The sequence below is a fragment of the Myripristis murdjan genome, chromosome 6, assembly GCF_902150065.1.
Source record: "Myripristis murdjan chromosome 6, fMyrMur1.1, whole genome shotgun sequence".
NCBI lineage: Eukaryota > Metazoa > Chordata > Actinopteri > Holocentriformes > Holocentridae > Myripristis > Myripristis murdjan.
Genome location: NC_043985.1, coordinates 15,194,870 through 15,216,148, shown reverse-complemented (window position 1 = coordinate 15,216,148; position 21,279 = coordinate 15,194,870). Strand labels below are relative to the sequence as shown.

Here is a 21,279-nt window from a genome sequence, read left to right as displayed (position 1 = left end):
GAGACATTTGATTGAAAAAACATGAGCTCTGTAAAGACCGGGGTCAACTGTCAATCTCGCCTCGGATGTTGATTCAGAATAAGGACTTCCAAAAATGTATGGTGCAAAACCACAATGAATGCCTGGGTAAGGAATCTGACATTGTGACGGATGCATGGAAACATTTACTTAAACCATGTCCATCAAAGACTCCGATCTGTTCCCAATTAGCCCAGTATGACCAGATCCCCCTCTAAAGATCACTTGTCAACCCCCCTCCTTGTCGCAAGATGAAAGGGTTAGTGTGATTCACTGGGTTTCCCTTCACATTCACAGTTCATTCACGGAATCCACTATAATTTCAGCTTTCTGTCCGAAAAGTCAAAATCAATGATTTAACCAAAAAATAAATAAAATAACTCTGCTGGATCCCACTTAAGGCATACTATCTTGTCTCACCAGAATCAGAATACGAATTATTTTTATTGCCAAATGCAATGTACAGTCATTTGTCTCAGAGACACTGGTGCAGAAACAAACTGACAATTTACATACTGAGTTGCTGAACACATACAGTACCGACACAGTGACAGGACAAAAGGACCGCACATCCAGTACACAGGGACAGTGCAAGATGGACTGTGGACAGTAGACTACACTTTTCATGGATGAGAAGTTCAAATAAACTTGGTGTGTCTGCACATTGTTGTTCTTTCTGGTCAGTTCAAAGCTGAAAACTGTTGCCTACCCAGACCAAGATTCGTCACAATAAAAGCAGCCCAGAAAAAGTAAATTATTTTGTTGCATAAGAATGCCATAGTGTATTCATATAAACAAATAAACAAACAGAGCATAGATGGCATAGAGGTTAAGGCCTCTGTCTCTGGTTTCTTGTGTAAAGAAGAAATATGACTTTTGCACATCTTGATCGATTCTGAGTTTCCAAGCCCCAGACAGCACATCAGCACTGCCAGCTCTTACCCTGACAGGTCACCATGCCAGGGTGCTGGCATGCAGACTCTATCAGCCTGCTGTGTTAACACCGGCATTGTCGGCCTGCTTTCACACACTGAATGGATGCAGTCAAATGGCAGCGACGTGTTTTGGTATTGTGCAGAGAACTGCAATAATATCCTGTTCCTGACTTTACACTTCATAATTCCATGAAAGCACTAGAAGGGGGGGATGGCAGATCTCCATCTGGCAACCACTGGCCGAGCTCCGTTTTCCCAATGAACACAATAAAACCCAAGTTATTAATTAGATCCATTTGTCACCAGAACGTCATTTCTTCTCTTTATTTCTCTCTCTCCCTCTCCCCGTTTCTTCCTCTCTCTCTCTCGCTCTTGGTCTCTCTCTACCGTGACTGTTCTGGGATGACTAATAACAAACAAACACGTCCATGATGAAGTTAGCCAACACACTCTCAGAAATAAAGGACACCCTTTTGGGATGGAAAGAAATGTTGCTAATTGGCTAAAGCAAAACAAGCTGCTGAAAGGCTAACTCTGTGATCAATCAATCAGCAGCTCAGTCAGTCACAGTCCTTTGTCACATGACTGGAGTTTGCAGCCCTGTATCTTCAGCTGTTTGCTCCTCTGCGTGACTCAATAGGCACACAGTATGTAGACACACACACACACACACACACACACACACACACACAAAGACGCCCTGCTTACTGAGATGCAGTGCATAAATCCATCTTAACAACTCAAACTTTAATTTTTTTCCCCATAAGAAGTGGAGGAAAACATGCCAGATCGAGGCAGACTATTTCACTTGTTTCCAGTACAAATCACTTATTAAAGGAAAATTCCAGCCTAAAACACATTAACACTGTTGAAAAACTTGGACTGGTAACATTCTGTTGTTTGATGATATATTTTTGTTAGTCTGTGGTTCACTACCCAGAGCTTAATCCACTGATGTCACTGAATGATATTCTCAGCGCAGCCTCAACAGCAACAGAAAAAAAAAAAAAAAAAACTCTAAAACAAAATAACACTAGAGATGCAATGTAAGTCTCCAATCCCTGTTTTTAAAGCAGGGATTGGAGACTTGTTTTATGGCAGGAATTTCACAATAAAATAAGTGAAATATATATGGATACTGGTGGAGTGATCCACCATATTTCATAATACTGTCAAATGATTCAAGAACATTGTTGAAACAAGTGAAACTGAATTGCAATGTGACTGGATCTTTTCACTCAGTGTTCAGACAAAAAGCAATTGATCTGTAAAACTATGAAAAAAGAGAAATCTCTGGATTGCTTCCAGAATAATACTTATGCAAAAGCATCAACTGCAGAGTCTGTTGGGGCGCCTGAGTGACTTACATGGTGCAGCACGTACCATGTATTAAAGCAAACCACAGCAGCCTGGGTTCAAATCCAACTCGGGCCCTTTGCTGCATGTCATCCACTCTCTGTCCCCTGCCTTTCCTGTCTCTCTCTACTGTCACTCTCAAATAAAGCAGAAATGCAAAAAAAAAAAAAAAATAAAGTCTGTAGAGCTGGTTTACCTTCCTCCCCGCCTCATTGTTGTGCAGGTTCATCAGGCGACGCGGGGTCTTTTTGATCTCGCGAGCATCCACGAAGCGGCGAGAGAAGTCAATGCCATACTTGATGTCAGCTGAGCAGCCTCCCCACTTCCAGCCCTCCTCCTGGTTGTAGTAGCCCTGCTTCTCCCGATCACAGCCGCATTGGCTCAGGTTGCCTTGGCTGCAAGCGGCTGTGATGGCGTGGGCCACCCCTGCTGCTGTGATGGCATAGGTGAATGCTGCTTCCCGACTGCCTGCAAGAGGTGAAAGAGAGGTGTTTTAGAAATACTGGAATGAAATGGATATAGGAAATTAAGAGTTGATGATATGTACCAGAGATGTGATGAAGCAGCACAATGCTTCTGCTCTAGCTACTGCAAAATCATGACTCCCTGAAATAATGATGAGGTTATTTCAGTGTCGAATTAATCTAATACATGACCTGTGCTAGCACTGAAAACCCATGTAATGGTGTAATTATGTCAAAATTAACTAAAGATGTCATATACGGTATATATGGTTGCTCATAGCTTCTACCTGCATTGATCTGTGAGACAAGGACCCAAATATATATCTGATAGTAATAAAACAGTTTTAAATCTGTTTTAATATGAATTTGTACTACGCCATGTTATTGTAATGTATAAATTGTGTGTGTGTTTGGATTGCCGCTGACCTTGGCCATGTGGTGCATGTCGCCGTCTGTGAAAGGCATGCTTGTTAGGGCAATAACAATAACAGAACGAAGTATTCAACATGTGTTATATATACTTTCCATATTATTTTTATTTCATTTTTTTATCTATTTTATTCTTATCTATTTTTTACTTGCACAGTGCTGGAGTTGTTGCAATTGCATTTCACTGATGCTGTACCCGTACATCATGCATGTGACAAATAAAAAATCTTGAATCTTGAATCTTGAATTTTGAATGTGCCTCCAATCACTTTATCTAATAGTGAAATTGATCTCCAAAAATGAAGTCCACTCCATCCTCTAGATAAGCCACCATATTTTCTTTCCAACCCTCTCCTTCGCTGCTTCCCTCCTGCACCTTGGTAGTAATGTGGTCACAGTTCTGACCGCAAAGTCCTTGGGCCCAGCCTCCAAGTGTGCAGAGTTGGGATTCCAGTGTGGGGAGAGCTGGTCTAGGTGCTGTCCAAAGTGCTGAATTCCTCTGCAGGAGCACCTTGTACTGTTGCCCACAATGCAAACAGCTGGGGTCTGCAGGTCTCACTGCCTCGCTCCTAACGCTTGCTGACAGGAAGGCAGAGACTCTGGGATGCATGAGCCACTACATAAGGAAAGACTAGAGTCTAAACCTTACAGGGTGTATTTTACCTGCCCTGTATGTAATGCTTGTGTAACTGTGAGTAACATTGTATCTGTGTTGGTCAACAAACATTTTTTGTTGATTTCTTTGCTTTCACTTAAATTTAAGGATTATACAATCCCTTATAGGCTGAAAAAACTGGCCTCTTGCACTTTATGAAATCCTTTCAAACACAACTATTTAATGCAAAAAGTGCTGTCATTAAGCTAAAGGCTTTTTTGTATTGATTCCTGAAAAGCTGACATTTTGAAGATACAAGGTTTTCACCTGACGGCCATGATGTATTGAAATACTGAATGCTGAATAGTTTACTTTGAAATAATTTAGAACTGTAGAAATAAATCATGTTTTATGGCCTCAGAATGCATCACAGCCTCATATTATATTAGATGTTTTTAGTAATATCACTGATGGATTAAAGATGAAAACAAAGCCAAAGGAGAGGGGACAAATGTAGCCACCGGGTCAATGACAATATCCATGCCATATCATTCATTCTCTTTACAAATATCTCACAGAGTCCTGCAGCACTCTCCTAATGGCTACACAGTGATCTGGTTTAAAAGGCCTGTCCTGGTCTAAAAGAGGCCATGGGCTGTTCTGACCTTGGTGTCCCCTCAACTGGCAGTAATATGTAAGGGGGCTGAGGCCACAGGGAAAGCAGCAGAGACACACAACACCAGGCAAACCACAAAGTGTTTCAGGGGGCCTTTTAGCTTTTGGAAAGGAATGTTTTGTAAGTCTTTTGATGTACAGTATATTGTATAACGTACTCGGCAAGTTACTGCAGTTAGGATCATTTGAATCTCTCTAGGTAAAATGTGTTTTCCTGTACTTCAGAGAGCCTTGAGATTCACCATTCTTTCAATACATTTCAGAGGAACAGATATGAAGTTGTCCAGTACACTGAACTCTATCACATTATATCTATACATATCCTTCACCGCTATGTGCATTGTTACTGGATGCTATTTGGCACTGAATAGGACTTATCAAAAGAAAAGGCTGCATATGATCCTCTGTGGTCACAGTTTTCATGCAGACTTGTTTGTTTGTGGTTGAATCTTAACATGTACTACATGTAATCATATCTGTAATCACCCGCTGAACATGAAGTGACATAAAAATGCAACATACCAGACTGTGTTTAGCTTTTTGCACAGGAACCAATAAAAAAAAAAAACTGCTGATAAACATATTAGATGTATTCTGTAATTCTAGCTGTGATGGCCACGGCCACACAGGGTAACATTGCCCCACAACACCACACTTTTTCACCATATTAGTTCAGTTTAGTTTCATTACTTTGTTATCTGCACAGGTTTATTTCATTTGCAGTCAAACATACTTAAATAATTCACATCACGCTGTCTGATTTAGAATTTGTTTATTTGCTTTAGCTTTACATTGTTTAAATGGAGTGCACACATTTTTACAGTGTATAGTTAGTTAGCAATCATTTGTTTTATTAATCTGTTTTTGTTTGAGTTACCGTGCTGCTTGGAAGGTCTGCTGGCTGCTGAGGAAAAAGGTGTGGCTGTGGGTGAGGAGCCCTTAAATACTGGAGCCAGCTGATTGGAGGCAACCACTGCTGCAGATGTCATGGGGGGGGTTTCAGGGTTTAGTTAGGTTTCTTTGTGTTTAGTATAGTTTGTGTTAATTGTGTTGACCCCTTGTGTGTTATTTGGTTTGGCCAAGCCAGTATATAAGTTCCCTTGTGTGTCATTGTGGTAGGTCAGTTTGTTTGGTTCACATTTGGTTTAGTTGCTATTATACTGAGTTCAGTTATATTTCTTTGACCTCTTTTATAGGCCTATTTTGTAACGTTTGCTTGTGATTTAAGTTTGCTTTTGGGTGAATAAAACCCCATTTTCATTTGAAACTCCTGTTTCCTCGTTGCCTTACTGCTTGGTCCCTGACAATTGGTGGCAGTGGTGGGATCTTTCAGTAGAGGACAGGATTTTTTTTCTTAAATTTTGGGATCTTTCTGGGGTTTTTTCTCTTTGTTGCTCCCCCAACAACAACAGCAACAACAAAAAAAAAAAAAAAAAAAAAAAAAATGCAGCGTGGAGGAAAAAGTGTAAGGAAGGCAGGAGGGCCTGCAAGCTTGCAGACAGCCCAGGAGGCGCAAGCCAGTGATGAGGAGCAAGGCGATGGAGCTCTTGGAGGGGTAAAAAGCACTGAGGGTGAAGGTAAGGAGCCGACCCTGTCACAGCTGGTTGCCATTCTCCAGAGTCATATGGGGCAGCAGGAGGCCAGGGAGGCAAAGAGGGAGGAGGAAACTGCGAGACAGGAACAACGGTTCAAAGCACTTCAACACCAGTTTCAGCTGTTGCAGTTAGAGGTACAGGCCCGAACCTCTCCACAACCAGATCCTCTGCTGGCAGATTCTGAACCGTCTGACTTGGAAGGTCTACCGGCTATGCACCAACCTCAGGCCCAAGCTGAGCCCATCACCATTACTGCAAGTCCAGCCATGGCCTCAGCAGGTCGGTTTCGCTCACATTATGAGCCCAAATTAGAAAAATTAACTGATAATGATGACATTGAACATTTTCTTGTTACCTTTGAACGCATTGCTGTAGCATGCCAGTGGCAGAAATCAGACTGGGTTTTTCATTTAATACCATTGCTGACTGGCAAGGCTAGAAGTGCTTATGTGCATATGGACAGTGATGACTCTCTTGATTATGACCAGGTAAAAACCGCCATTCTTTCCAAGTATGACATTAACACTGAGACCTACAGGCAGAGATTCCGCTCCCTAGAGGTCAATCCTGATGAAAGCCCCAAGGAGTTGTATGCAAGGCTCAAGGAGCTTTATGGGAAGTGGATCCAGCCAAAAGGTAAAACCACCCATGAAATTGGGGAAATGATCATATTGGAGCAATATTTGAGAATGCTTTCCCCTGAGCTTCAGGTGTGGATCCGAGAGCATGATCCAGGTTCAGCAATGGAGGCTGCTAAGCTGGCTGACGTCTTTGTGGCTGCTCGGAAGAGGGGACAACCCTGGAGCTACAACTTGTGGAAAACCATCAAGGACAGCCGTAAACCAGCTCAACAGCCCCATCAGAGACCAGCGGCCGGTGAGGGTAAGCCACCCATGTGGGGAAGCCAGCCAGCCAGTATGCCATCAAAACCTTCTGGTAAAAAGCCTATTTGCTATCTGTGTGGAGTGGAAGGCCATACAAAACCTATGTGTCCTAAAAATTCAGCTAAGATAACACAGATGTGCTTTGTACCACGCCCTCATGTTGAGCCAGAGCTTAAGAATGACCAGCCAACTAGAACTGCACAAATTGAAGTTAATGGAATTAGTCTCAAGGCTCTAATTGATACTGGGAGTGATCAGACTCTTGTGCACAGGAAGTTTATACCACCCAACGTTGTCAATATCAGAGACACCATCCCAATCTGCTGTGTACATGGAGATGAGAAGAGTTATTCAACAGCTGACGTGTACATAAAAGTGGAGGGGCAAACTTACCTTGTGAATGTTGGGGTTGCTGATAACTTGCCTTACCCAGCCATACTGGGGCGTGACCTCCCAGTGCTCTTTGATTTGTTGGAGCCAGAACAAGGCCGCAAATGTAATGCTGCTGTAACCAGAGCGCAGGCCAAACAACCCAGTGAGTACTCTGAGACTCTCAGTGCCCTGCCCTTCTATAATGCAGAGTTGGAGACTAAACCCGGGAAGTCTCGGAAAACTCGCCGACAGAGGAAGCAGGAAAAATTCCGACATACAATTGTGAGACCACCAACCAATGCTGAGCCAGAGTTACCTTTAGGTTTTCAAATGCCTGCCAATATCTCTGATATGCAGAAAACTGATCCGTCTTTAGCTTCTCTTTTCCAGAGGGCAAAGGGGAAGGAGCCAGGAGCTGAGCTGGACTTCAATGGAGAGGAGTACATTCTGCAAAATGGCATGCTGTATCGTCAACAGGGGTCAGTGTTGCAGCTAGTGGTTCCCCAAGGAGCTAGAGACACCATACTCACCTTGGGGCACTCAGTTCCCTGGGCTGGCCACCTGGGTAAGCATAAAACCACAGCTCGCATTAGACAGCATTTCCACTGGCCTGGTCTGCGCAGAGATGTTGCTCAGTTCTGTCGAAGTTGCCCTCAGTGCCAAATGACATCTGCCAGAATACCCTCCAGAGCTCCACTCCAACCACTACCCATCATTGGCACCCCATTTGAACGGCTTGGGATGGACATTGTTGGGCCGGTTGAGAGAAGCAAGGCAGGGAACCGTTACATGCTTGTTATAACAGATTATGCCACAAAGTACCCAGAGGTCTTTCCGCTGAAATCCATAAAAGCAAAATCAGTTGCTTTCTGTTTGGTACAGTTCTTTGCCAGAGTAGGCTTCCCTCGTGAAATATTGACAGATCAAGGAACTAACTTTATGTCCACTCTGCTGAAACAGGTGTACCAGTTGCTTGGCATTAGGAGCTTGAGGACCACACCCTATCATCCCCAGACTGATGGACTGACGGAGCGCTTCAATCAGACCCTGAAGCAGATGCTTCGGAAGTTTGTGAACAACAGTGGTACAGACTGGGATCAGTGGCTGCCATATCTCCTCTTTGCATATAGGGAAGTACCCCAAGCCTCCACTGGTTTCTCGCCCTTCGAACTTTTGTATGGGTATGAAGTACGAGGGCCTCTCTCACTGCTGAGAGAGATCTGGGAGGGAGACAGGGGGAGGGGGCAGTCTGTTAATATTGTATCTTATGTTGTCCAGATGAGAGACCGATTGGAGAGAATGGGTGAGCTTGCCCAAGTACACATGGCGGAGGCACAGCAACAGCAGAAGGCCTGGTATGATCAGGCAGCCCGGCAGAGATCTTTCAACCCCGGACAAAAAGTGCTGGTGCTCCTCCCCAGTGATAACAACAAGCTGTTGGCACAGTGGCAAGGACCATTTGAGATCATGAAGAAGTTTGGGCCTACCACATACCAGGTGTCAACCCCAGGGCAACCACGCTCCAGTAGAGTTCTGCATATAAATCTCCTGAAGGAGTGGGTGCAGCGACCTGACAGGAAGGCAGAAGTGATGCTCATCAGAGAGGTGCTAGAGGAAGAAGAAGTGGAAGAGCAGTACTTACCTCCTGCTGGTACTCCAGTGGATTTTGACCTCAGCCATCTCTCTGAGGACAAACAGCTTCAGGTGAGATCAATCTGCAATTCTGAAGTATTTTCAGAGAATCCTGGGAGAACAAATATTGTTGAACATGACATTGTTGTGAGAGAAGGTGCTTCTGTGAGACGGCTCAGTTACAGGATTCCGGAGCGACTGCTGGTCTCTCTGAGAAAGGAGGTGGACCTGATGCTGTCCCTGGGGATCATTGAGATGTCGAGAAGCGAATGGTGTAACCCAGTGGTCCTGGTGCCAAAGAAGGATGGCAGCATCAGGTTCTGCATCGACTTCAGGTACCTGAACTCAATTTCTCTGTTTGATTCCTACCCAACACCAAGAATTGATGACCTGCTTGAACGGTTGGGAAAGGCAAAATACTTGACCACACTAGATTTGTGCAAGGGTTACTGGCAGGTTCCACTCACTGAGCGGTCAAGGGAGCTGACAGCCTTCAGGACACCATGGGGGCTCTTCCAGTTCAGGGTCCTACCATTTGGGCTGCACGGTGCTCCGGCGACCTTCCAGAGGCTCATGGATGAGGTACTTCGGGGTCTCTCTGGTTTTGCCGCAGCATATCTGGATGACATTGTCATTTACAGCGCCACCTGGGAGGAGCACCTGGAACATCTCCACACTGTGTTGGATTGTCTCCACTCTACCGGGCTGACTGTGAACCCATCAAAGTGTGTCTTTGCAGCCGCAGAGACGGAGTACCTTGGCCATGTCATCGGGAATGGGGTGATACAGCCACAGGTCAACAAGATCCAGGCCATCGAGTCATGTCCCCTACCACAAACAAGGAAGCAGCTCAAATCCTTCCTGGGCATGGCGGGCTTCTATCACCGCTTCATTCCACGGTTCTCTGCCAGGGCAGCCCTACTCACAGACCTGACCGGATCTCGGTGTCCCAATCAGGTCCAGTGGACAGAGGAGTCAGTGGCGGCTTTCCATGACATCCAGCAGTCACTGAGTAAGAAACCTGTTTTGTATAGTCCAAATTTTGATGAACATTTTATTCTGCAAACTGATGCTTCCGACAGGGGACTGGGAGCAGTGCTTCTCCAAGGACCACAAGACAATCGCCATCCAGTCGCCTACATCAGCCGGAAGCTGTTCCCCAGAGAGGTTCGGTATTCAACGGTGGAGAAGGAGGCACTGGCTATCAAGTGGGCCTTGGACTCTTTCCGGTACTACCTCTTGGGTAGAGAGTTTACCCTGGAGACGGACCACAAAGCGCTTCAGTGGATGGAAAGGATGAAGGACACCAACGGAAGAATCACCCGGTGGTACCTGGCCCTGCAGCTATTCCGCTTCAGCATTCAGCACATCCCAGGCAGGGACAACCTGACAGCTGACTATCTCTCTCGCTGTTCCAGCGAGGGTCCTTGAAGGGGGGGAGTGTGTGATGGCCACGGCCACACAGGGTAACATTGCCCCACAACACCACACTTTTTCACCATATTAGTTCAGTTTAGTTTCATTACTTTGTTATCTGCACAGGTTTATTTCATTTGCAGTCAAACATACTTAAATAATTCACATCACGCTGTCTGATTTAGAATTTGTTTATTTGCTTTAGCTTTACATTGTTTAAATGGAGTGCACACATTTTTACAGTGTATAGTTAGTTAGCAATCATTTGTTTTATTAATCTGTTTTTGTTTGAGTTACCGTGCTGCTTGGAAGGTCTGCTGGCTGCTGAGGAAAAAGGTGTGGCTGTGGGTGAGGAGCCCTTAAATACTGGAGCCAGCTGATTGGAGGCAACCACTGCTGCAGATGTCATGGGGGGGGTTTCAGGGTTTAGTTAGGTTTCTTTGTGTTTAGTATAGTTTGTGTTAATTGTGTTGACCCCTTGTGTGTTATTTGGTTTGGCCAAGCCAGTATATAAGTTCCCTTGTGTGTCATTGTGGTAGGTCAGTTTGTTTGGTTCACATTTGGTTTAGTTGCTATTATACTGAGTTCAGTTATATTTCTTTGACCTCTTTTATAGGCCTATTTTGTAACGTTTGCTTGTGATTTAAGTTTGCTTTTGGGTGAATAAAACCCCATTTTCATTTGAAACTCCTGTTTCCTCGTTGCCTTACTGCTTGGTCCCTGACACTAGCTTAAGAATGTTTCCATAGTCATCGCCTAGATTTGTCTATTCAGAAGAGATTGACTGATTACAGTCTAAACCAAATCTATAAAACTTTATGAGTTTTTAAGGGAGAGAAAATTGTTCCGAATCTGGCAAATCACGATGAAAGCAACGCCTGCCAGATATTGCAGTCATACCTACAGTCTAGTCCACAAAAACAGGAATAATATCCTAAAATGAGGAAATGGAAGAATTGTTTACATCTGCAGCAGCAAATTACAACAAATTTGGTGGAAATTACAGGGAAACAAAACACAATACGCCTCAGAAATGAGAGACGATATACTGTAGAGTCTAGGTCATTTTGCCTGATCAAATAAACTTTTAACAATTTAGAAAGTTACTAGACGTGAAATCACTGCTTATTTTACCTTATTTTATGGGCCCAAACACTGTGGTCAGATAGAGTCAAGGCTGCTAGCACTGGCTGGCACCTAGCCTAACCATGACTGCTTTGCACTGGGCAGGAGAGTAAATAAATTTTTTCTACATGGGTCTTCTTGCTCATGTGAATTGATTTTGGGAGACATTTATCAGTATTTATGAAGCAATTCACATTAAACAAAGTACCGTGTCGCTCAGCCAATATACAGTAACTTGCGATTCCTTTCCATTATCTGTCCTTTTTTCCCAGGAGGATTTTTTGCACCTCTAATTCTAGTCTCAGGGGGCATATTCTGAACTTTAATAGACATTTTTGCCCTGAGCCACTGTTCATTTCCCATCCTGGCACCGGGTGCTGTACAGCTAATGCCATGGCCACTGATCTGCCTGGTGAGGACTGACTCACAGTCTCTCTAGTTAGCTGCTGAGCCAAGCTCCACCAGCTTGTGGTAACACTCAGCTGCCCCACCCCCTCAGACAGACTCACATGAACAGATGAATGAAGGCACATACAATACATTCATGCAAACATGCATGCATGCATTCAGTCATACACACATAAATACCAAAAGACAGACCACATAATAAAAACACACAATGCATTCATATTAACCCCCACCCTGCCCCCCCCAAAATCTTAAGAAAATAAAATAATAAAAAAAAAATGCACACCCAAACACACACACTTGCAACAGACATACAAACCCACTGTAGAAAAAAAGGAACATTTGCACACACACGTGCAAATCCAACGTCACTGTAATGGTTAAAACAGGATGAAGGCAGTTTCCAGAGAAAGGGTGGTTCCCTGTGCCATAGATGCATGCCCGTTTCTGGGCCCATTGAGCTGCGCTGCTCATGGGGAAAATGATGATGATGGGGCTTGTACTGGATGTCACCCCCTGGTGGGTCTGGCATTGCCAGGGCTCTGCCTAGCCATAATGAGAGCCAATTACACAAGCCATGGAACTGTGGGGACCAAGCCCCCCTTTTTTCCTTGTGCAGTGAACCCAGAACGACATCGGAAGAAAGTTGTTTGGCACTTTAATGTGCTGTCCTGGGTACAAATGTGCATGTGTCTGGATATTTCAGCATGTATTCTCCCTTTTGCCTCTCAAATCCAAATCAAATTATATAATCTGTAATTATTCTTTAAGTTCTGAAAAAAAATCACTGATAACCACTCCATAAATAAATGAAGCCAGCTATGGTTAAATGATGAAATTCATCTCAAATTCAGAATTTAAGTGAAATTCATGATTAATTACAAATGCATGAATATTGTTGCACCAAAGACAGAGCTCCGATAGTGTACTGACAAGACAAATATAATATAATGACAAAAAGGAAACTTTAAATGCACAACAATGCTCCGTTGTTCTGTGTTGGATGCTGTGTATGCAGCATCGGTAAACTCCCATGCCCTTAGGGAAGGAAGGCCCTGCTTGCTGAACAGCCGTGTGGTTGATGAATTGCGGAGGAGAAAAAGCACCCATAACAGCAGCAGAAAGCCCTAAAGAGGCTGGCCCCAGAGTCCTGACAGCCCTCCAGGAGGAACCACCCTGGGATAGCCTCACTAGCTGCCAGTGGAAAATTGGAGTGACCAGAAAAACCTCAATGAACTTGGAAACGTCCAGGGGAGAAGAATAGGGGGAATATTAAACCAGATGTCTAATGGAGTTTAGTGGCAAGTGTCTGCGACACTGTCCAAGTGGGAAGGAAGGAGGGAAGATCACGCTTGCTTCATTCAGAGCAGGTACAGGAGTTAATAAATGAGCCCAAGGCATGGAAGATCCTGTTATATCCCTGTGTCAGGACTAAAGCCAGAGATGTAGTTAGGGCAACTCAGTCAGTACGCCACGGCCTTCACATTAGCTGACCACACCACTTTGGACACCGGCTCCTGCTGCAATGCCCGTCATGTCTTTTGACCATCTGCCGAAAATGGGACACAAAAAACATTTCTGGATGTAGTGGCTCGCCGCTTAAACGGCAATCTGTGTTTAGAGCTGGAGGCAGGCACACCGCTAAACAAATTTCACATGACACAGTACAGGAGATTTACAACCTAAGAGAGTACAGGCAGCGCTGGTATAGCATATGCTAGCCGCTGTAGTAACACTGCTGCTGACCTCGCCAGGCCTCTCTATCCTCACAACCCTTCACCGCTGACAGGCCACGGTTAGGCTATGTTGCTGACAAGAGAGGAAAAGGAATGGATATAGAAGGACATGCTACTCTGAGAAGCGATTGGCTGTGGAGGCCACTGCCCTGTCCAAAAACGAACCCAGAGTCTGACAGAACTGAGCAGAATCCTGAAAGTGACTTCTAGCTTATAACATAGCCAAAAAATAAAAGTAATATATCTTGTTTATCTAGCCTGGCATGATGAAAGCTTTAAAAAAAAAAAAAAAAAACATTGCTGGATGAGATGGAAAAGATGGATCAGAAACAACACTATCTTATCATTGTCGATCTTATTCCTTACTTCCTGGATACTACTCTGTACTTCCTGGATACTAATGTGGTTACACACAATGTAGTCCTGTGGTAATAGCCAGCTGCAGTGCAGCACGTAGGAAGAGAGCTGTAGAGCACCACCGCACAGGGGAGACTTAATTACTGTGATGGGGAGGAGGCAGTGGAATATAGTAGGAGGACAGGAGGGGGAGAAAGGGTCTGGAATATTAGTGGGAGTCCTGCCAAGCAAGGGCAAAACATCCATACACGTGCAGCTATAAGCGTGCGTGCACAAACACACTTATATGTGCACACACACACACATACACATACAGAGCCCAGCAGTGCAATCGAATGGCCTCTGCACACAAGCCCGGTCTGTTGGTAGACCAGTGAAGGGGAAAGCTTTTAAAGGCCCCTCGTCCTGGATATGCACTCACAGCCTTGGGATTGAGTGGGATTGAGTTGCATAAGAAGTTACAGCTGAACAGGACATGATATGTAGGAGTTTTAGAGCTTGTCATCCATTAAGCATCAGGGCATCCTTTGAGGGATAAATGGCATGACGGAGAACAAAGGGAAAAGTGTCACCTGCTGGTGGCCAGGAGTCCTTACACTTGTGGTTATTATGAGTGCATTACAACCAGGATAAGGTGCAAACTTTTTTGTTTACAGGCCGCAGTGGCTGGTCATTCCTAAAATTCACCTGCCACTTTCACTGTTTTACCAGCCAAGTGGAGTTGTAGCACAGAATCACACCTCTGTGCCCAAAGAGCCATGCGGTAAGGATCACTGCAGTCACATGGACCCCCACTGGCCTTGATTTGAATCCTGCTAAGAGTTTTCCTCCTTTGTTCCCCTTACTCCTTCTCCACCACTTGCCCACTATCAAAATAAAGAATAATAATACTAAAGCAGAGGAGACTGCCCAATCTTCATTTAAAGAAGAAAAGAACCTCTAAGTGATACTGCCAAAGTGGCTGGGAGAATAGACAACCTTACTGGCCATGTCCAAATTTTACCAGCAATTGGCTTGGGGCTCATGTTAACTTCCAACTCTGAATAAAATACAAGCAACTCCTTTCATTGAGATGATTTGATTTTCAATCATTTTATTTTGTAAGTTTAAAACAAACATTGCCCAAAACAAGTTAACAACAAAAATAACTCACTGCTTGCAAAATAACTGTTTTTTTGTTTGTTTGTTTGTTTGTTTGTTTGTTTGTTTTGAATTTTGTACACTTTTTGTAAAAGCTGTTTTTAAGTACACAATCATGTGAATTGAAGGATTTTTGTCATCTCTGCGCTGGATATATCCAGTGACGTTACAGCTCCAACAACACCAAAAACAACCTCTAAACCAAGCAGCACTGGTGCTGGAACTCGGTCTACTGGGCCCCATGGAAGGGGAAGAAAGTCGGAGGAAAACCCCTCACTTTGTATACCAATCATTGAACTGACTAATGCGCTCTCTACTACTGTTTTCCGTTCCGCTTTATGTACTGTTGCTATGAACATATGCTCCCGGCAAATTATAGACAAAGTTGTGGTCTGTGAGGTTTGCAGCTAGAGGAATTAGCGCAGCCGTGTTCCTGTACAATAAAATAATATTGTTTTACCAGAACTACACTCCACATACTCTATGCACTCACATCGTAGAGCCGAGGAAGTGACATGCTTTGGCAGAGCTGCACACTGTAGTCTCCTGAGTTTGATTCATATAATAAGGAGTGCTTTGAGTAGCAAAGCTAAAACAATTATGAGGGTATTTAACGATGCCGGTATTAAATGCTTAGAACCTAAGTAAGCTGCCTCCCAGGCATAGAAGATTGGGCTGGCAGAAAGCATCTAAAAAGCAACCATTTTCTTCCCTGATCTCCCTGAGGTGAAGCTAAAGCTTTTTCACTGAATACCAAGACTTGCTAAAACAGGCACAAATCCCCCCACCCCCTTTCATCCTAATAATGAGACCAAATCAGGACCTCACCTGTTCAGATCCAGCAGTGTAGGCCTGTATGTGTGGTACACGGTAATCACCAAGTTCATGTGAGGACAATGTTAAGGATTTTCCTCAATTTCACTACCATCTGAGTTTGTTTCATCTTCAATGAAAACACATTTTTACCAAGATAAAAATCACTCCCACATCACATTGCTCCATATATCATTATCATCATGACTATCATCAACAGGTCAAATAAGCCACTGATGACATATTTCCCTTCTTGTAACAAAAGAAACATCCAGACCTAACATTTCCATATTCATTCATATTCATTGAACCCTCAATAAAGCTTAAACCCTCTTAACAACTTCCGTCTTTTTCCGTCTCACCAGTGTCTCTTTGCCTCTACGCCACTCACTCTTTCTCTGCACCCTCCCCCAAGTGGGCCAGTAGCAGTGTGATTGTTGGCACATGTAAATGTCCAGTGGCGGCCCTGCGTGTAGAGAATACAGTGATCGGCCTGGGATTGTGTGGAACAAAGCGCACTGTGAGATTACAGTTGATCCTCTCGCATCCTGTTTCCCCCTGCGTCTAGCAGTGCTGGCGGACACAGACAGACGCAGATCCCACCGATAACACCACGCCGCAGGGAGGGGAGGGGAGAGACACACAGGGGCCCAAGGGCCAGGGCCCGGGACGACCCCAGGCTAAGTCATCAGACAGCCAGTGGGTTGGAGAGGGAGAGAGCTAAGGGGAAAGGAGAGGGACCCCACCTCCCGAAACCCCCACGCTGTCTGAGACCGAAGCAGGGCTGGTGAATGAACAAGCAAATGGGCGTGGGGATGATAGCACTGTTTGGTCATGTAGGACGAGAGGCCCCACCCTAGATACAGACACATGCTATGGGGAGGAGATGTGAGGCAAAACACTGAGAGAGAGAGAGAGAGAGAGAGAGAGAGAGAGAGAGAGAGAGAGAAAAGAGGGAGAAAGTGAGAGATGACCTTTACCAAGCCACGGGGACCACAGCCCACACACTGCAGAACAACAAAGCACCAGACTCCCCTATCTGATAAAGTTAAGGGAAAGAGCCTACACATTTCCATCAGGACACACACACTTACATGGCTGCTCTGTTTTCTCTGGACTGACACAGAGGAGGACAGAGGATTAGGCCTACCCACATGATGATGGGCCGAAAAATAGGCCTTTTATCCAAAGCAGCTCCACCATAACACAATGTACGCATCATTTCCATAGTGCTATCCGCATGGTATCAGCTCCTTGGCTGCCTGGGAGTCATTCTGCAGTATTACTGGGAACTCGGCGCTATGATGCATTTGGAATTTACAAAGATATAATATCTATCTGTGATAGCAGCACAGATACGCTGTCCTTTTATGATCACAACAAATACCTTTATCTATATGGGATAACAGAATTGGGTGAATGATAACATATCAGTGTTGATAGCCATAATTTGCCTGAAGGGTGAACAATCAACAGGAAGACGTTAATCCCGCAAAGGAAAAGGCTTAGTGGCAGTGCAGTGATTGATGGCATGTTGGGTGAGTTCACTGGTGTCAGACTATCCACTTGTGTAGTCTTGAAAGACCTCAATTGAAGAATGGCTTTTTGACTGTGTTTATGAAGGTAGGCCTAGATATAACGCTGCAAAGCTACAGACCGAAACACATAAAGTCATATATCAAAGACAACATGTTAGAGGCGTGACATATCCTAATTTTTAGAATGAAGACGCCTTTCCTCAATTCTTATTAATTTATGGGGTCGACAGTGCAAGAGGCAACAGTTACTTAATTGACTCCTTTCAGTAAGAAGTAAGAAGTGTTTGTCCTGTAGCTGATGTTTAACAAAAACATTTTCTCTTTAGCTATATACTTGACTTCTATGTCCATTTTAATGACAATATCACTACATGATATAAAAAGATCTTACTGGTTAAAGTTAATATTTCAACGTGTATTCCCTTTTACTTTGTCGAATGAGAAAACAAAGCACAAATAGAACCACATGGGCATTTGAACAGATTTTTAGTCAGTTCATTATTAGCCTCAGGTTGGACTGTGATGCTGTACTTGCATTCTGCGGGGATATGATTTCACCACAAATGACCATCAAGTGATTCCGAGAAGAGGAAGTATAATTTGCAAGTATTTTGTTGTCCAAAAACCAAGAGCTTGTAGTGCAGTGCATGAGAAAAGAAATGCTAGATGTGCGGGAAAATCCGAGTCAGTGTGTGTTGGACTCCGATGGATAACTACACAGACAAAAGATGCCTAGTGCTTGGCTACACAAGTTCATTCCTAACTACGATCCTTGAATCATTTACAGAATTTGGGGAGTTCAATTACTTAGCAGTTATTAATTAGCAGTTATTTCACTTGATGTACAAGAATTGTGACTTAAGTGTGAATAGTAAACTGTACTGTCTCATTTCAGTGTGCATGATCTGCCACAAGGCCTCTGTCTCCTATGACCGTGGCAATTAGTGAAGGTGATGTGCAGTAACATCTTATATTGACCCAGGATCGTCCTCAATAATAGCAGTGATCAAATACACCAGAGGAATAACAATTTCGGGAAAAAGAACCACCACCACAAACCATGTCCAATGACAGCCAGATCCCTACAGGGCTATCACTAATCTATTAACTTGGAGGACGTGATAATAACTCACAATATCATGAGAATGCAATGCAGGCACTGTGCACCATTGTTCAGAATAACTACCAACATATAATCCAAAATTCAGTGCATGTTGTGTGTGAAGTGTTGCATTCAAACATAACTGAACTCGAGAGCCATACACTTATCTATGAATTTGGTCTCTAAAGAGGAATGCAAAATACTACACCAAAGGCCAAAAAAGCGATACCAGCTTCATCCTCTTTGCACTTACCCTCCTCCTAGCCTCCCCTACAGTTTCAACAGGGAATATAAAAGCCAGCCTTTACAGTGAGTTATGTCTCATTCTATCTGTCTGTAGTGACCTTTCCCCTCCTCTGAGAGGGAGCTGTGCATGGAGGAGTCCACATCTTCAGCCCCGGATCAAGTATGCGCTTGTCCAAGAGTCATTTCCACACAAGTGGTTTTCAGTGAACCTGCTGACTTAGACATCCTTTATCTGACTAGATGCTAATTTGGCACCTGCAGCCAGGCAGCTCACTGATTGCTCACTGTTCTCCCTGCTCACTGAGGTAGGTAGGGAGAGATGGGCAGAGATGGGCATGGGAAGGAGGGATCGACTGGATATTATGTAAGAGGAGGGAAAATAAAGATGGGATTTGATCCACCACCCCCCCCATCTTCCTTCGCCAGACCCATTCACCCCATGCTTCCACATTCCACCACTCCTCTATCTGTTCCTCCTAGATTGTGTTATACTTTACTTTTTTGAAGGGTGCACATGCAGTGGAGGTTGGGGGTGGTAATTGTTTGGATATAACCCACCAAGACATCTCTCATACCATTTACCCTTTGTCATGCCTATGAGTGCTCTCAGTGTCTGAAGATTTAGTCATGAAGTCCAGCCTGGGAACTCACTGTCAATCCAGCTTATCTCTCCAACCGTGGTTCAGGCTGGGAAGAAAATGCAAGACAAGACTGAGAGACAGAAAGCATGAGACAGAAAGAGAAAGGGAAAGCAAGTGAGAGAAATAGCGAGTACAAGAGAGAATAAGGGAGAGAATGAGTGTAGAGAGAAGTGTAATGTAGGTCACAGGGCCAGACTTTACCTTTCCGCCTCTCCTGCAAATAACCAAGCCTTTTTGTTTCAAGGCAACATAACCAAGACAGTGTATGACCTGCAATTGTATCTAGGCATATAGTTGCTGTCTAGAGAACAGAGAAGTTAGTGCTACAAAGCAGCATTCTCTTTGCAGAAAGACACTCACTTGCCCAAGTGCTAGCTGCTTCCATTCTTGTGCAATGAGCCAAGGGCAGTGCGATTGAACTTTTGCAATATTTCACCGCCGGCACAAGAAGAAACCTTTTCAGATGAAAAGCATGAATCAGGACGGTGACAAACTGGCTGGAAAGTCAAACAGAGAGTAACCAGAGCAGGCCATTTTAAGACGGGGGGCCAGCATTGGCCTTTGATGCTGAGCGTAGCCGTTGAAAGGTGTCCATTTTCAAGCTCTAATCGCTAACATCAAGTGCACTGCTATTTGAACTGAGGTGACTTGAGCTGTGAGGTGTTCATAGTCAGGTTCTTTAAGTTAAGGGCATCTTTGTTACAGGTGGTTACCCGAAAGAATGTGTGATGGCACATAAGATAAGTTGTTTCCACGTCAAAACATGTCATTTTACAAAATGCCTAAAAATATAGAGAGATCATGGCCAAACAAAAGCTGAATTCATTACCAAAAACCTTGAATCTGAATCTACCTGGATGAGAAGCAGAGAAAATACCACTGTAAAATCAGTGTGATGATAGACTACATTTCTGTCTTAAATTTGAGGTATGGGCTGCTATGAGACTGCTTGCTAGATGTAATACTCTTCCACTTACTATGTGATATGCATAAATGAAACCACATGGGACTTAGAATACACTTGATACATTGGCGGTTTAGTGAATACACTCAATAAAATGTGCATAATAAAATGGCATTAACATATCACAGTTATGGGATCAGTCATGAGAGCAATATTTAAAGTACAATGTTTCATACTGAACCCGGCCTGTGGATTATGATTTGAACATCAGCCATATTGCCATTCTTATCCGCCTGTAACCTCCTCCTTCCCTTCTGACTTGCTGATGGATTTGTCTCTAATTCTATTATTACTTCTTAATAAGCTGCAACATGCCATTCTATAACACCCATTTCTGTTAGCAAAGGATAATTCATTCCACATTTTACAGACTCAAGGTATCAAAGCATGCCAATGCCACTGCAGGGAACAAGGGGCACAAGGCTGGTAAATCTGCTTTTGCAGAGGAAACAGACACACTGAAATTGCCAGTTTCAAATCTCTGTGCGTGTTTACATAGTTATTCTCCAATTTGTCAGTTAGAGCATAATAGGAGAGCCAACACGCTTTGCAAAACAGAGAGACTGTTGAGGGATGGAATTGTAACACAAATGGGGCTCTATCCATTTTTCCATCAATCCATCTACGCTGAAGATTTGTGTTCAGCGGCGTGTCAACCAGTGGAGGATTTGCCAACAGCAGCCATCTTCTAAACGGAATACATATTTCTGTTTACACTCAGATAGAGAAATAAATATCAAATGACCAGCCAATTCTCAAAGTAAATCTCCACCCTTGAATGAAGATATTTGGGGATCTGTAATGCTCAATAACCCATCTATTAATGTGTGCTCTTTTG

General features: G+C 43.9%; 1 protein-coding gene across 2 annotated transcripts in view; it reads right to left on the bottom strand.

Annotated features, from left to right (window-relative positions):
- Positions 1-21,279, bottom strand: part of wnt7bb (wingless-type MMTV integration site family, member 7Bb) — a 35,886-nt gene that overhangs the window by 3,900 nt on the left and 10,707 nt on the right. For both annotated transcript variants that reach the window (XM_030054522.1, XM_030054520.1), the window contains exon 3: positions 2,506-2,777. In XM_030054522.1, the coding sequence (XP_029910382.1) occupies positions 2,506-2,777 (272 nt within the window). The remainder of the gene's footprint in view (positions 1-2,505; positions 2,778-21,279) is intronic.